The 17,994-nt window shown below is 33.5% G+C and overlaps 1 protein-coding gene across 1 annotated transcript; it reads left to right on the forward strand.

The window, feature by feature from the left end:
* The first annotated feature begins 4,134 nt into the window (after positions 1–4,134).
* On the forward strand, positions 4,135–5,667 carry LOC127553620 (olfactory receptor 2K2-like). The gene has a single exon (XM_051984517.1). It carries the CDS (start codon positions 4,708–4,710, stop codon positions 5,650–5,652), a length of 945 nt encoding a protein of 314 aa, XP_051840477.1. The 5' UTR covers positions 4,135–4,707; the 3' UTR covers positions 5,653–5,667.
* The last annotated feature ends 12,327 nt before the right edge of the window (positions 5,668–17,994 follow it).

Consider the following 17,994-nt stretch of genomic DNA (forward strand, 5'->3'; position numbering starts at 1 on the left):
TCCAAGGATTATGATTAAGGAAGTTTATGCATCTCTCTAGATTGTGCTCATTGGTGGAGGCAATAAATTTCCTTATATGCAACTTTAATGTGGATGGTATGTACAGTATACTTCAAGGAGCCCATATATTTAGGATAATTTGCCTATGACTAAGTTATACTTATATTGATGTTCATAAGCTATTCATTCAATGTTGGATTTGTTAAATGATGTTTTCTGTTCCATGACCAAAGATCTGAGAGGGGTATATTCAGATAAACATTTAAGAAAGAACTTAAAAATAACAAAGGGATGGTTGCAGGGGTAGTCTAGAATAGATTTGAACATGTTTTAGAGACTATTGTGAAATTTTCACTGTCAGTATCTACCCCTCAAAAATTGGCAAATGTTAGAAATCAGAACTTGATTATTCCTTTTGTTTATTTTCAGACTTTTAAAAAGATAAAATGAAAATAATATTGAAAATTAAGAGGGTGTTATGTGTACATTTTTTTTGAAGAGCTAGTTGATAAATGCTCACCAAGACACTTTGAATAGGTGATATATTTTTCCATGTTTCATTTTTACATATTACTAATTTACATATTTCAACAAGCCACCATGTTAGAATATAAGCTTTTTAAAACCTTTTATCTTTTGCAAATTACATATAAAATAATTTTAACATTCATTTACAATTTTTTAAAATTTTCAATTTTTTTGAATTTCATTTTTTTCATATACAAGTAAAGATAATTTTCAACATTCTTTTTTGTAACACTTTATATTCCAAATTTTTCTCCCAACTTCCCTTACTTCCCCCAAACCCAAGACAGCAAGCAATCTGATATATGTTAAATATGTACAATTTTAAGAACATATTTCCATATTTGTCATGTTGTAGGAAAAAACACATTAAAGGGGGAAAAACCATAAGAAAGAAAAAAACAAACAACAAAGATAGTGAAAATATTATATTTTGATCAGTATTCAATCTCCATAGTTCTCTTTCTAGTGAATGGTATTTTCCATCCCAACTCTATTGGTACTGCCTTGAAACACTAAATTGTTGGGTCCATCACAGTTGATCATCACATAATTTTGTTGATTCTGCTCAAATTGTAAACTTCTTAAAGACAAAACTATTTTTGCTTTTTCTTTGTGTCTCATTTTTGGGACTGTGCCAAGCAAATAGTAAGTACTTAATAAATGCTAGTTGATTGACTGATTAATGGGTAAGAAATTCAGCACGAACTCTCTGAAAGTAATACAGTAAAACAAAATACTGTTTGAATTCAGTGTCAATTAACAGAAATTCTTCATAATTAGCTCTTTGGGACATTATCCCCAAAGCATCTGAAATTTTTCTCTTTGAACATTTTAGTTTCTAACTTTAAATTGTTCAGGGACTAAAGGGAATCCCCAGAAAGCAAGAGTGAATTTAAATTTGCTCATAGCTTCAATAGTTAATTCTTTGGAGTTTTCTCTCCATCTCGGAACAATTTTGAAAGAAATAGATATGTGAGTTTGGACTTTGTGTTAAATTTTTTCTTATTCTTAACCTTTAATATTAATACATATTCTTTCCTAGGGTTATCAAATTTTGTCAACTGTGAAACTAAATAGAGTGGCAGTGATTGGGAAATTCTAACAAGCCATCTTTACTTCCGATTTACTTATTGCTATCAATTTCCACACAACCTCGTATCCCAGAAAGTCAGGCTCAATCTAGTTACATCAAAAGCACAATTTAGCACTGAAATTTAGGATATTCTGGTAGTTTTTTGAATTGAAAAAAGCACAACTGAAAGGAAAGAAAAAGTTATAATAAATTCAAAACCTGCCTGTGATGCAGACTGGATGTGTGTCTTCACTTATCCTCTCAGCATTTCAACATTTATTAAAGCTTTAACGTACAGAGAAGATGATGACCTGCATAGTAGACAGAGTGTCCTTATTTCTTAGTTTTCTATATTAGTGAGGCTACAGATCAGTCTTTATCCTTTTTCCTAACAAGCAAGAAGAATCAAAGTCATGTGAGAGGGGCAAGGATAGATTTCAGGGTAACTATAAATAAAGTGGTAAAAAAAAATTTACCTCTTTATGTTCACTATCTAATTGAAACTTAGCATTTCCTTCAACTATGGCTTTTTAAAAGTTTAAATTAAAGTTTATTCAAGTAACAAGTATAAGCAATTGTAATTTCTAAAAAAAATTATTTTAAAGGAGTCTTTACATTTTCACCAGATTGCCAAAGATATCTATGGTATTAAAAAGGTGAAGTGGAGAATCAGAGTTTATGTTTTCAAAATTGTTTTAATAATTAATGTATTTCTTCTAAATGTTTGAGTGTGATGAGTTGGGAGAAAGGGATGCCTTTGACAGAAGTAGAACAGTTGGGCTAGGGTGTTGGAGCTGAGCAAATAGAAACAATTAATGTTAACCATTCATTTGACATAAAGGCAGGAAGGAAATGGAAGAGTAGTAAGAGAGTTTTAGAGTTTTTTGTTTTTTAGAATGATGGACTTGTGTAAATCTTAATATAGTAGAGAAAGAGACAGAGGATGGGGAAAGAAAGCTAGATAACTTTCTTTGCTAGAAAACAAAGGCATTTAAAAGCTTATTTAGTTTGGAAGAAATAAAACTTAGGGGAATATGATGAATTATTTCAAATATTTGAAGGACTACCAGGTGGAAAAAGAATTGAATTAATTTCATGTAATTCTGAAGGGTATTGTCAATTAGTAGAAGTTACAGGAAGGTAATTTTGTTCTCAATCTAAAGAAGCATCTCCTAAAAATCAGAAGAATGTCTTAAGAGATGAATTCCTTGAAACTTAATAGAGGCAGGATGACAACCTCTTGGGATGCTGTAGAAAGAAAGAGAAATGTTGAACTGGCTGCCCTCAAAGAAGCCTATGAAATCAAATGTTTTGGCTTACACTATTCTAATTCCTGGAGCAAGTTAAAGGACCAAAATAAAATTTTATTGATAATGTAACGATCTATAAAAAAACATGATTACTTCTGCTGATTGATTTCTTTTTTTTTAAATACAAAGACTCTAGTACTTAATTTTTCAAAATAAATCTGACTAATAATAGTCACAGTTTACAGAAAATTTTCAAGTAATATTTTAATTCATATCTTCTGGTTTTATGCCATCTTCATTTTAAAATATATTCCTCTTTCATATTCCACCCAAAGAGCCATTCCTTGAATGAGCTACATTCAACAAAGGCTAAATAAAGAGAAAAAAAGATTGGTTCATCAAAGTCAATCAATATATCAACTAATTTGGGCTGAATAGGCAATGCTTCACATTGATTGTCTCCCACATTCATAAAGAAGTAGGGGAGGAATGTGCATTTTCTTGAGATATGACATTTCATGGGATATTGTATACTGGGGTTGAAGGAAAAGAATATAAAATTGTATATTTCTATCATAAACATGAATTTCTTTTTCACATTTCTTTCCCATAAGTATTTTATGTTCTTAGTGAGTTGCTATGACTCAACTAGATAATGACAGTGGATAGAATGATAGACCTGGAGTGAGGAATGCCTGAATTCAAATTCTCCCCCAGGTATGTGACTTGGGCAAGATATTATCTTTGTCTCAACTTTCTCAACTATACAATGGGAATAATAATAGCACTTCCTCACAGAGTTATTATGAGGATCAAATGAGATAACATTTCTAAAACACCTTCCACACAATAGACACAATAGAAATGTTAGCTATAAATATTACTATGAAAGAAACATTTTAAAAGTGTTTTAAGTTCTAGTATAACAACACAAACAATTTTCTAGAGTAAGCTGAACCTGAGGTCATCTGCCAATAACCAATCAAAAAGTATTTATTAAGCTTGGTATTCTGAGCCAGGGGGTCAGATAGATGGCCATGATAGATAGAGTGCTGGGACTGAAGTAAAAAAGACTCATCTTTTTGAGTTAAATCTAGCCTCAGATGTTTCCTACTTGTGTGATCCTGGACAATTTGTTTAACTCTGTTTGCCTCAGTTTCTTCATCCATAAAATAAGCTGAAAAATGAAATGGCAAACCATTCCAGTATCTATGTCAAGAAAATGCAAATGAAGTCATAGAGTCAGGCAAAACTAAGATGACTGAACAATAACAATGTGCCAAATATTGTGCTAGGACTGGGTGTACAAAAACCAAACAAAACCCAATGAAATTTCCCTGTCCTCAAGTAACTTATATTCTTTTGGGGGAAGATAACTTGTAATCATATAAACATATACAAACCATATGCTATATATATGTAAGGCAGTTTCAGAGAGGAGGCATTAATCATTGTGGGAGGAGGTATCAGTAAAGAACTCATATAAAATGTAGCATGTGAACTGAAAATTGAAGACAATTAGGTATTCTAAAAAGCATAAGGGATGTACATCAGGCATGGTAGACTGTAAAAAAGGGAGACTGAAGAGGAAATTTTGTGTGTAATGAAAAATAAGGTGGCAATTTGGTTGAACAGTAAAATGTATGGAATTTGAATACAAGCTAGAAAAGATAGAGAGATAGGTGAGAGCCAGACTGTGAATCAAATAAAACTTTGTCATTTAACATAATCTTTTTTGGGCCAAATTCTGTGTAAGCTAGAGACATAATCCTTGCTAAGGATAAAATTTACTGTCACTCAATTAAATATTATGAAATGTTCACCTCTTTCCATATCCACAGATAAAAGAGGAAAAACATGGTAAAAGGAGAAAATCACACCATTTGGACCTATTTTGTGTTGGAGGGATTTTCTAAGTATCCAAAATTAGAGATGGTTCTTTTTGCATTCAGTCTGATAATGTACCTGATTACACTGCTTGGTAACAGTACTCTTATTGTAATCAGCATCCTGGATTTTCACCTTCACACCCCCATGTATTTCTTCCTAGGGAACCTTTCCTTCATGGACATCTGCTACACATCTTCCTCTATTCCAACTTTACTAGTTAACTTGTTGGCCACAGAAAAAACGATCATCTTCTCGGGGTGTGTTCTGCAAATGTATCTCTCTCTTGCCATGGGGTCCACAGAGTGTGTCCTCTTGGCTGTGATGGCATATGACCGTTATGTGGCCATCTGTAACCCTTTGCGGTACTCTATTGTCATGAATCAAAGGATCTGTGTGCAAATGGCAGCTGGATCATGGATAACTGGTTGCCTCACAGCTCTCCTAGAAACAAATTCTGCTCTACGAGTGCCTCTTTGTGGGAATGTGATTGATCATTTCACTTGTGAAATTCTTGCCATGCTGAAATTGGCCTGTAGCAGTTCCTTGTTCATGGACATGATTATGCTAGTGGTCAGTGTGCTTCTCCTTCCCATTCCCATGCTCTTAATTTGTATTTCCTATTTTTTCATCCTTTCTACCATCTGGAGAATTAACTCAGCTGAGGGAAGAAACAAAGCTTTTTCTACTTGTGGAGCCCACTTGACTGTGGTGATTTTGTACTATGGGGCTGCCCTGTCCATGTACCTCAAGCCCTCAACAGCAAGTTCTCAAGAAACAGACAAAGTCATTTCCTTACTTTATGGGGTGCTGACGCCCATGCTAAATCCCATCATCTACAGTCTGAGGAACAAGGAAGTCAAAGAGGCTGCAAAAAAACTATTTAAGAGAAATTCTCCTTTGTCACAAACATAAAAGATTCTGATTGGGTTAAGATCACTTTGTAACTGCAGGAGTAGATCATTATAATATAGCTACTTTGAAGAATGGCAAGGAAAGTCATTTAGCACTTAAAGCTCTGTCTTAGACTCTTTATTCTATGAGCTGATAGCAAATGAAGTCAGTTATTACAATATAAGAGACATATATTGTACTTAGAGGCACTGTGCTGTCATAGAATAAAATGCTGGATCTGGAATCAGGATCTCTGTATGATTCAGGTGTTTGTTAGCTGTGAATCATGGGCAAGTCCCTTAATCTCTTTGGGTTTCAATTTTCTTATCTGTAAAGTAAGTATAATGATATTCATGCTACCTACCTATTTGTGAGCAAAGAACTTTGTAAGATCCCAAGTGCTATAAAAATGTGAATTATTTAATAAGTAGATGGAATATTTGCTTAAACACAGAACAGTAAATTCCACCGCATATGTATTAATGTTTTCTATTTACTTTTCTTTTATGTTTCATAGATGTGAGCATTAATGTTTGCTATTATGTCTTTGTATCTGTCAATCCTTGTATTCCCTCAATTTAGAAAATACTTGCTCCTCAAAAGTCATTACATCTAGGATGTCTTTTCCAATGAATTCAAGTAAAATAATTATCTTTTTGCCTGACATTTAAGGCTTCCTACAGTTTGTCACTAAGCCCCTTATCTCATTTTCTTTGGTGACTTCATAAACTCCCAGGAATTCATTTATGATTTGTAGCCAACTCCAACATTTAAATATCCAGCCCTAGTCTCTCTCTTGAGCTTTAATCCTGCATTACCAGCTGCCTATTAGACATTTCAAAATGGATGTTGTAGGTCTTTCATACTCAATATGTCCAAAACAAAGTGCAGTATTTTTTCCTCTTACAAAGCCATTCCTTTTCAGAACTTCACTGTTTCTGTCAAGGGTGACATTATCCTTTCAGTTAGTAAATTTGGTGTCATGCTTGATTCCACATTCACTTACTCCAAATTTTCATTCATGCAATGCCTACCCTTGTTTCTATGTCTACAACACCTCTCACATTTGGATACATCTCTTTATTCCAGTGGCTACCATTTTAGTGAAGATTGTCATCACTTTTTCTGGACTACTGTAATATCTTCCTAAAATATATCTCTTTCCACTCCAGTCTATTTCTTCAAACAGTTGCCAAAGTGATTTTTCTAAAGTGTAAATCCAATCATGTCATATCTAGGCTCAAAAAACTCTAGTGGCTCCCTATTACCTTGAGGACAAATTCTTCTGTTTGTGATTTAAAGATCTTTCTAGCCCAGCCCCATCCTATTTTTTCATTACCCTTAAACAGTACTCTTCCCCCATCCCCTCTACACCCCCTATAGCCCAGCCATTTCTCATAAGGAACACTTCATATCTCATCTCCATGTGCTTATGCACCAGCTTTTGAAGTGTCTTGCATTTCTGAAATTCTCTCTTTCCTCATTTCTTCATCTAGTAGTCCCTGGTTTCCATCGGCTCACCCCAAAGGCTACCTTCTATATAAGGCTTTTTACATTAGTCACTTAAGCAGCTAGTGCCTGCTACACCAAAATTTCCTTATATTTGGTTTGTGGTTGTTTTGAATAGATGTGTTTCCCATTAGAATATAAGTTCCTCAGAGGCAGGGAATGTTTCTTTTGTTTGTTTACTTCTCTTGTGATCAGCATAATATCTGACATGAATAGATGTTTAATAAATGCTTTTTGATTGGTCATTACTCTCCTTCATGTACTCTTTGTTCTGGCCAAATTGTGCACTTTGCTTTGCAAAAATAACTTGCCATGTCTTTGCTTATGTCATTCTTTTTTTTTTTTTCTGAAGCAATTGGAGTTCAGTGACTTGCCCAGGGTCACACAGCTAGGAAGTATTAAGTGTTTGAGACCAGATTTGAACTCTGGTCCTCATAACTTGAGGGCTGCTGCTCGATCTGCTGTGCCATCTAGCTGCCCCAATTATATCATTCTTTATGCCTAGAATTTCCTCCTTCCTCAACTTTGTCTGTTGGATTCTTACATTCTCTACAGAATCTTCCCTGATTCCACTTCCCACTCTACATTTCTTGTGTCCCAATAGTTAGAAAGTTTTGTCCTTGGATCCCACAATTCACTTTTTTTTTTTTTTAGGACCTCTCTAGTCAACAACAAGCAGCACTTACTAAGGGTCTTAATGTTCTAAATTCTGAGGAAATAAAACTGAATCATAGCTCTGCTATTTTGGGTAATTTGAGTCAATTTACTTCATTTATTTAGTTGGGCTAGATGAACTGTATTCCTCCGATTAAATAATCTGGACCAAATAAAAGCACTTGTAATAGAAAAGGGAATAAATCTGATGTAAGTTCTTGAATAAGGAAAAAAAACTACAAAAAAACATATTTAGTGCAAAGATTCCAACTACTATAGTAAAGGCTATTGGACAAAAACTACTTGGAAAACTGGAAAGCACTCTGGAAGTGATTGTTTGGGCTATAAAAAATTTTAACTTTATGTATTTTTTGGTTATATTTTAAAATTTTGAACTGTTGCATTCCATCCCTATCCCATATTAGAGAAGACCACCATTTGACACAGATGTGTACGTGTGTGTATGGGTGTGTGTGTCTGTGTGTGTACAACATCCTATGCAAAATTCTATTTATCAATTCATGTTCAGAGATAGATATCATTTTCCTTCATATGGCCTTTATAGTTGTTTTAAATACTTATAATACTCAGAATAGCTTAGTTTTTCACAATTATTCTTTGAAAAATATTACTGTTACTGTATACAACCTTCTTTTGATTCTGTTCATTTTACTTGTCATTATCTCATGCAATCCTTTCATGTTTTACTAAAATCAACCAGCTCATCATTTCTTATGGTATAATAATATTCCATCACAAATCATATAACACATCTTATTCAGCTATTCCCCAATTGATGGGCATCCTTTCAATTTCCAGTTCCTTGCTACCAGAAAAAAGCTGCTATAAATATTTTAGAACACATAGGTTCTTTTCTTTTTTCCTTGATCATCTTGAAAAACATATTAGGAAATCAGATAAAGGAAAAGAACTGAAATTGAAGGGATGAAGGTAATAGAAACAATCATGAAAATTAAACCTAAAAATGTTTTTAAATACATGAAACCCATACAGTCAAAAATAGAAGGGAAATGGTGAACTGAAAAAACAACTTAAAGTTAATTTCTCTGATTAAGTTTTCTTATCCAAAATATATAAAGAACTGTTTAAACTTCAGGGAAAGATGAACAAAAACCATTATCTGAATCACAAATGGTCAAATCATAATGAGCAGGAAATTTTCAAAGGAAAAAACCTATGTTATCCATAATCATTTTTTAACATCTCTAAATTAGAGAAATATATATTCAAATATCTATAAGATTCTACCTTGCCATAAGAATGGCAAAGATGAGCAAAGAAGGAAAATGACAATTGTTGGAGTTCCTTCAAGAAAACAGACATTCTAATGGTAGATCAGTATCCACAAAGTCACTAAATTGCTACTGAGTCAAAGAGATCAAAATGCCACTACTTCTACCCCAAAGAAGAGAAAAGAAATCAGGTGTACAAAAATATTTATAGCAGCAATTTTTGTGTAACAAAGCACTAAAAACAAATTGTCTGAACTAATGATATAAATGCAATAATGAAAGGGAGGCATTCAGAGAAACTAGAGATGAATTGTCTATGAACTAATATGTTGTGAAAGGAGTAGAACCAGCAAAACGATTTTCCAAAAACATTGTGTAAGAAAATATCAGTGATCAACAATGATTCCACAGAATTAGTTATGAAACAAGTTACACACTTTGACAGAGAAGTGTGGAGTCAGCATAAAATGAGACACATTTTCAGACATGAATGATGTAGAAACTTATTTTGCTTGACTATATTAAAAGTTAATGGTTTTTCTTATTTTCAATTGAAAGAATGGGAGAAAGAAGGAGCTTGGGAATTGAGAAAGTGGGAGAGAGAAGGGAATTGAGTCTGGGAAACAGGACCACCTTTCCTTATAGCTTAGAGACCTTAATTAAGAACTTAGGTTATGTTGATCAAAAATTCAGACCCAAAGATTGATCCAAGGAATTATTTCACAATTATATCCCTTAAGCAACCCATATGTCTTATTCTAAAACTGGCTCTATTCTTATCATTCAATTATTGTTTCCATGTTCCTTTGATTGTTTATTGACACTTGGGTAAAGTGGACAGCTCTTGCTGAGTATTGGAACTTGTACCTGCTTCTTCTCCCTCTCCAAACTTAGAAAATCCTTAATTTTTCATCAATCAAAAATCAGATTACTTAATTTGGTATCCTAATTGTTTCCTTTTAACTAGGTGTCTTTATTTGATTAATTGTTTTTAACATCGGAAAGTGTGTCTGCCCCTATATTTGGGATTCAGGTCTAAACTGAGGATGGTCTGGTCCTGATTTATGTGGCAGTTGTCAGGTGTTGCTTAGCAAATCCATATGCTCAAGAAGAATTAAACTTCTTTTCCTTCATCATTTATCTTTTACCTTCCAAAGGAGCCAAAAAGGGGAAAAAAAAAAAAGGTCATCGAAGTATTTTTTTTAATGAACCGAAAAAAAAAATACAACAAAAAACCAGAAGGAAGAATTGGAATAGTCACAGATGAACAGGACAGCTTTTAAAGTGATATGCTTTATTTATTTTAGATTTTTAGAGAATAGGTAACAATATCTAAAAGATATTCACAGTTTCATCTATAATGCTTATTTCTATTATATCAAATATGTATATTATATGCATATAATATATATTATATGCTATATTCTATATATGTGTATGTATGTGAAAAAGATCATTGTTATTTGATGTTAAGAATAAAATTTGTCTGAAAATTTAGAATTTACCTCTAAGATGTTTTCCTTTCTTTTAAACATCTATGTTGTTTTAAAATACCATGTTTATGTATATTTAGTGTGTGAATAATATATAATCTGTAAATATGAATACAATGTAAATGAATTTGTGGAAATATATAAACATATATTTATATTTTAAAGACAAATGGTTTTGTGATCTTTTTGATATGAGCTATCCCTTCCCATAGCTATTTCTATTGAAAACAAACACAAAGTCCTTATTAACAAGTATGCTGAATTTATCCAAGGCAAAAAAAGGTCCCACATTGTATGTTTATGATAATGTATGTCTCCTTCTGCAACTTGAGTCCACCATGAAGTAGACAGCATGCTTTGTTATCAGTATTTTGGAATCATGTTTGGTTAGCATGAAAACCAAATACAACTTTAGAGAACGCATAATGGATAGGGAAGTGATGGGTTTGTAAAAATTGAGGTATAGATGTATTCACATATTTATAAGATATATTTTAATATGATATCACATATATATATGACATGACTAAAGTAGGAATTTGTTTTGCTTGACTACACATATTTGTAATTGATTTTGCTTTTCTTGCTTTCTCAATTAAAAAAAGAAAGGAAAGTAGGAGGAAAAGAATATACACCTGAAAATAAAACTGGATTTAAAAAAATAAAAATTATTTAAACAAAAAAAGAATATATGTCATATGTATGTGTGTATATGTATATATAATGTTATTTAAAGAGTCTGATTCCCATAAGAACAAAGAATGAATGAATAAACACATACTAATAAACAATTACTATCAGTGTCAAGAGAATGTTTTGACAATCTTTTATGGTTAAGGAAGTAAAGAAACAACAAAACTGAGTATCTTTGAGATTTTTTCTTTTTGTTTGTAGAACTATCTACTTTTCAAGTTTAATGTTCTCAGATTCTTATGCTAGTTCTCTACTCTAAAATGGGGGCTATAATAATAATAATACTCTCCTCAAAGAATTGTTATGAGGAAAGCACTATATATGTGAGATAATATTAATACTATATATTCTCTCATCAATACTTCAAATAATCTCAAAGATGGAACATCAAATTCTCAGAATATGCAAAATTGCAAAAATATATAAGTAGATTTAAGCACATGAACTATCTACTTTTCAAGTTTAATGTTCCCAGATTCTTATGCTATTTCCCTACCCATAAAATGATGACTATAACACCACCTTCCTCAAAGAAAGCAAAAAATGATGAAGATTCTCTTCGGAGGATTTAAGAGGAAAGAAGGATAATAATCAGAGATTATGAGAATTAAATAGGATTAATAGGGTTAAGATATGAAGGGAGTGCCCATATCACTTAGATCACATATTCAACCAAACATATATGCAACTTTTATTATTAATGTCCCATTTCTTGGAACTATTTGATATTAGCAGAAATCATCAGAGACTGAATTTTTTCTCCTTCACAATATGATCCTGGGCCAGAGAGCTTTTTCTGGATAATCTGTCTTAATTCTTTTCATCTCCATTTAGGCTCTTAAGAAAAAAATCTAATGTAAATTCTACTTTTTTTTAAAAAACTAAATGAAAATATGTCATTCTTTGCCTCGATTCTTATTTAGCCTTAATCACTGAATGGGAGTTGCCTCAGTCAAACTGAGACCTATTAAAGATATTAACTGAAAAAGCCCAGGGTCTTCCACTGCCTCCAGAGCCATTTCCAGTCGCCTTGATCTATTTCTTACCACAGGAACCAGATGGCTCCAGGGGACAAAGTGAGACAGATGACTCTTCACAGCCCTCTCTAACTTCAATCCAATTCATTTGCATGTCATAGCAGCAGCTTCCTGATGCCATGGTCCTTTTTGGGAAAGAAGGACAAACAACAACAATTATTACTTTAGAGACCATGTCACTTCGGAGAAAATGCAAACTTAATGAGAAGAAATAAGTTGCAACTTTAGTTTTAATAAGATCATCCTTTAAAATTAAAAACTTCACTTACTTATGGGATTGAGTCCCACTGTAACCTATTTGTACTTCCATGGCAGAGAGCAAAAGAAACTAACTTTTAATGATGTCCTATGAAACATAGTTCCCCAATGAAGAGTAAGTATTAGGGAATAACTTTGTATTCCTGTGGGATGAATAATGTCAGAATAGGGATTTGAGATAATGAAGGGAGGGAACCATGTCTTGATTTGAAAGGGGGCTCCAAAAATTTCATATCTGAATGGACTTACCCACTTTATATCCCACAAGGATAATGAGAGACTCCTCAATTTCCTGATCCAAAGAAATACTCAGTGATGTGATGACTGTTAGTGATAATATCTGAATTAGGTTTTGTAGTTTTAGAAGAGAGGCAATCGCCCCATACCACTTTATTTTGGAGAAGTTGTGAAACTTTTCTGACTGAGTTCTTCACCTTTACTTCAAGTCAAAAACATTTTTTTCATCTCAGGATCAACTCTTATTCATACTCCGGCTAGCAGTTATTCCAAAATATTTGTATGTTATCTGAGGAAGTGAACACAACTACATATTTAGACTTCACAGATGACTTTACGTCCTATTTTGCTGAAATCAATGTCACTTGGGTCCATTTTCCTTATTAGATTGTAGAGAGACTTTGAGGAGGGGAATGATCTACTAAATGGACAGAATTCTCAAGAATTCCCAACTCTGAATGTGACATTTGGAATGAAAGAGAGAACAGGAAGCTATTGCAAGGAAAAACACATAAGAAGAGAGCTATGGAAAGTAGATGTCAAAGAGTAGGGATTGCAAAGGGCTAGGAGTTGAGGTATCCAGATTAGTGTGATGATTGGGACTATTTTGGTATATCCTATTTGCCAGTGTAATAAGGACCATGAAATATGTTCAGAATTGTGCTTACTATTTCCAGTTGACCCGACTTTGGGGAACTCTTCAGGACATTTGTGACTTAGTACCTAAAAGGCTTTCACTTTAGGATAATGAAGAATTCCCTTACTGGCAACTGTAATACAGGAATAGGAAATACTAATGACTCAATATATATCTAAAAGAGGGTGTCTCCAACCTCAAAACTCTTTTCCCTTCTTTAAGTGAAGTATATCACAACTATTTGGGGACAAGATTAAAATAGAGAAAAGCTAGAGTGAGGATATGAGTGACTTGCCTTATTTCTTATTCCAGTCACTAGGACCAAGCTGGGCCTTTTTTACAAGACATAAAATAACAATTATTTAGATAATGCAGAACCAAAGTGAAATGCAACATTCTTAAATCAACAGTCTTATAAACTCCTTTGTGTTCTGATTTTTTTTTTTAGCAATCCTCCTCCCAAAAAGTATAATAATTATTATAAATATAATAAAATGTTCATTTTTACTTTTAATTAAGAAATACTTATTTTCTCTCTCCAATTCCCCTCATCTTTGGGAAAAAAAAAAGGGAAAAACAAAACTTTTGTTAGAAATATGTGTGTGTATGTATATTTAAAATAAATTCCTATGAAGCCATTCTCCAATTGATAAATGGTCAAAGGACATTATGAACAGACAATTTTCAGATGATGAAATTGAAATTCTTTCTACTTATATGAAAGGGTCTTCCAAATCACTATTGATTAGAGAAATGCAAATTAAGACAACTCTGAGATACTACTACACACCTATCAAATTGGCTGACATGACAGGAAAAAATAATGGTGAATGTTGGAGGGGATGAGGGAAAACTGAGACACTGATGCATTGTTGGCAGAGTTGTGAACAAATCCAACCATTCAGGAGAGCAATTTGGAATTATGCCCAAAAAGTTATCAAACTGTGCATACTCTTTGATCCAACAGTATTATTACTGGGCTTATATTCCAAAGAGAGAAAGGAGAAAAAGGGACTTGTATGTGCCAAAATGTTTGTGGCAGCCCTTTTTGTAGGGGCTAGAAACTGGAAATTGAATGAATGCCCATGGAGAATGGTTGGGTAAATTGTGGTATATGAATGTTATGGAATATTATTGTTCTGTAAGAAATGACCAGTAGAATGAATACAGAGAGGCTTGGAGAGACTTATATGAACTGATCTAAGTGAAATGAGCAGAACCAGGAGATCATTATACACTTCAACAACAATACTATATGAGGATACATTCTGATGGCAGTGTATATCTTCAACAATAAGAAGATCCAATTCAGTTCCAATTGATCAATGATGGACAAAACCAGCTACACCTAGAGAAGGACCATTGAGAAATGAATGTAGACTACTTGTATTTTTGTTTTTCTTCCCAGGTTATTTTTACCTTTCTGAATCCTATTTTTCTTGTGTAACAAGAGAACTATATGGATCCGCACACATATATATTGTATTTAAGATATACTTTAACATGTTTAACCTGTATGAGACTCCCTGCCATCTAGGGGAGGGGGTGGAGGGAGGGAAGGGAAAAGTTGGAACAGAAGTGATTGCAAGGGACAATGTTGAAAAATTACCCATGCATATGTTCTGTCAATAAAAAGCTATAATAAAAAAAATAAAATAAAATAAATTCCTATACTGGCCATGTAAAAATGTAATGTCTCATTCTGCATCTTAAATCTCTTATCTCTCTGGACAACAGATAAGAAAATGACAAAAAAAGATGACAAAATGTGTAATAGCTCCTATTCACCCAGAGCAGATGGTATATTATTTTTGTGGGGATGTAGATGGATAGCTGAGTAGCATTCTTCATCATCAGCTTTTTAGAGCTGTGATTAGTCACTGCATTGAGCAGAGGTCTTAGGTCTTTCAAAACTATTTGTCTTCTATTCTTCCTAGACAAGCTTAACACTATTTCACAAATCTCAAATCTAAAGTAAAAGTTCCTAAGAGGTTGTCTATTCCTTCTAAACCAAGTTTTTCTAATTCTTTTAGTTAAAAAAAATTTTTTTTGCATAGAAGCATATCAAAACACATTTTTCCCAAAGTACCAGAGAATAAACGTGAATATTTAATTTGTAAGAAAAACTTTGGCAAGGTATTGGGCAGAAGTTCTTCAACAAAACATTTTATTGAATTTGAGATTTAATTCAATCAAAAGATTTGAATTTTTTGGACACTGATTCTTGAATAAGAATAGTAATAAGAACTCTGTTCTTGTGATTGAGGCAATAAATTTATCAATATGTACAGTAAAACAAAATATTTGTCTTTACAATGTTGTTATACAGATTTTCTTCTGGTCCTGTTCACTTTATTCTTCATCAGTTTCTCTAAGATTTCTCATATTATTTTGATACAATCCCTTCAGCCATTTCTCATAGTATGATGTTTCATTAAATATTTTTGTAACATTAACATGGTCTCCACAATTTATAGTTTAGATATGTTACAGTTTACCCCTCTCTCAGGATTCTCTAGTACTGCTTAAGAGAGTTGAGGTGTCTAGAGTCTCTGTTAATGGTTTCAATAACATTTCACTAAGTATAGGGGCATTTCATTTTAATGCAACATTTCATGTTTTCCAGGTGAATGGGTTTTTTCGATTAAAAAAAATCCTTTAGCTTTGAGCATTTTTCTTCTCTCATGAACAAATAAGTTCTGTTACATTCTATGTATCCATCTATTACTTGTGTAAAGTTTTCTACATTCTGCTCTAAACTATTTTCTTTCTAATTTTCCTCATAACAATTATTTTTATTCTGAATTGAATTTTTGTTTCTTTCTTCATTTCTATTCTTCATTTATCTTCCAACCCTTCGTGTAGTCCTTAAAGCCAAGTAGCTTTTTTTTCCTCTGTGGCTCTACTAATATTCATGGTCAAGTTTCTCTTTTTGTCTGGGTTTACCTCTATGGCTTCCCTTAATCTTTAACATCTTTCTCATTTTGTATGTGGACCTGCCTCCTCACAGTCAAAGGTAGGTAGTGTTGAGTCGCAGGGAGTTCCAAAGTAGGTACCTGCAGGCTTGTGTCAGGGTAGCTTCATAAATTTCCAGAGTCTGGTAGTGGTGGGTCCTAGGAGGTGGAAAGGGAGAAGTATATGTCTGGAGGCAAGCCTTAGAATCTGCTTTCTGCCTAGGTGTGGGTCCAGTAGTACTGGGTCCATAGCATATATTTATTAAGCACCTACTATATATCTGGCTCTGTGGTAGACATTAAGGATACAAGTACAAAGAATGAAAAAAAAATCCCTGGGACTAAGTATGAGACTGCACATACAAATAGAAAATATTATTCTGGCTTAGTATGTGGGGTAAAAGTCAGGGTAAAAACTAACATTTAAATTTAATAGTTTCACATTGATTTTCATTATTGATGGCAATTACTAAATTGTGAGGTTCTCCAGTTTAAAAAACTGTTTATTGTCTTTTTTGTATCCCAAATTTTTAGCACAATGCCTGGCACACTTAATAAATGCTTATTGACTAACTGATGGTCTACAGTTCTCTTTTTCTACTTTATTTTTGCTTCATTTTGAAATTGCAACCATAATTTGTCTTAGAAGAAAAAAATTATAGCATTACCTTTTTCTAGTTTTGAAAACAGCTCATATACTAAAGGGGTAATTTGTTCTATAAATGTGAACTATATAGGAATTAATCCTTTCCACAGAAACACCTGTCTTATTCTGAATAGCAATGAGTGGGAATAGCTATTCAATGTGCAATCTCAATATATACCACCAGGTGGAATTCTGAGCTTGAGTCATTTCACTTCCCTCTAACACAACTCACACGGAAATTTAAGAATTCTTTCTTCCTTTATTTTACCACAGTTCTAAGGGTCAGCCCGAAGGCTTTTGTGACCCATTTCATTATCCCCCTCAACCCAGGAAGTCTTGGGAGAGAAGGAATTGATAGGAAAATTAGGCAGTGGAGATGATTATCCCATCCAAAGTGAAATCCTTGAAAAAAAATTGTTTTATTTTAATAATGTTATTCTAAATAGTCATTTTATTTACTAATTGCTACTACTGTTGGTAGAGCTTTGTCACTTTTGCCAGAAAGCAATTAAGCAATTTGGAATTATGCTAAGAAAATATAATTCTGTGTGTGTGTGTGTGTGTGTGTGTGTCTGCCTCACTGTCTTTTTCTATCTCTGTCTCTTGTCTGTCCGTCTCTCTCTCTCTCTGCTATCTTCCTCTCTTCCTCCCCACTTTCCTCTCTCTTCCCCCTCTCAAGATTAGGATGATGATGAAAGCCGAGGTCCCCGTTTAAGCTTGGTTCCTCAGCATCCAAACAGAACCACCTCCTATTCCTCTCCCTGGGCGCGCGCGCAAACACATACACACCCACACCCCCCCCCCCCACACACACACACACACACACACACACACACACACCATTTTCTACCATTTGACATGACTAAATAGTATGCTCAAATCCCTATAACTGATCCCAGAGCCTAAGGACCCGAAATTTTTATTAATTTAACACTCCCACCTCCATTCCTAACAAGGTGCAGCACGAGGAAAGGCAGGAGGGAGGGGGCCAC

The sequence above is a fragment of the Antechinus flavipes genome, chromosome 1, assembly GCF_016432865.1.
Source record: "Antechinus flavipes isolate AdamAnt ecotype Samford, QLD, Australia chromosome 1, AdamAnt_v2, whole genome shotgun sequence".
In the NCBI taxonomy this organism is placed as follows: Eukaryota; Metazoa; Chordata; class Mammalia; order Dasyuromorphia; family Dasyuridae; genus Antechinus; species Antechinus flavipes.

Bases quoted from the DNA above. Each gene is read 5' to 3' on its own strand.
- LOC127553620 (XM_051984517.1), top strand. From the start codon at position 4,708: ATGGTAAAAGGAGAAAATCACACCATTTGGACCTATTTTGTGTTGGAG.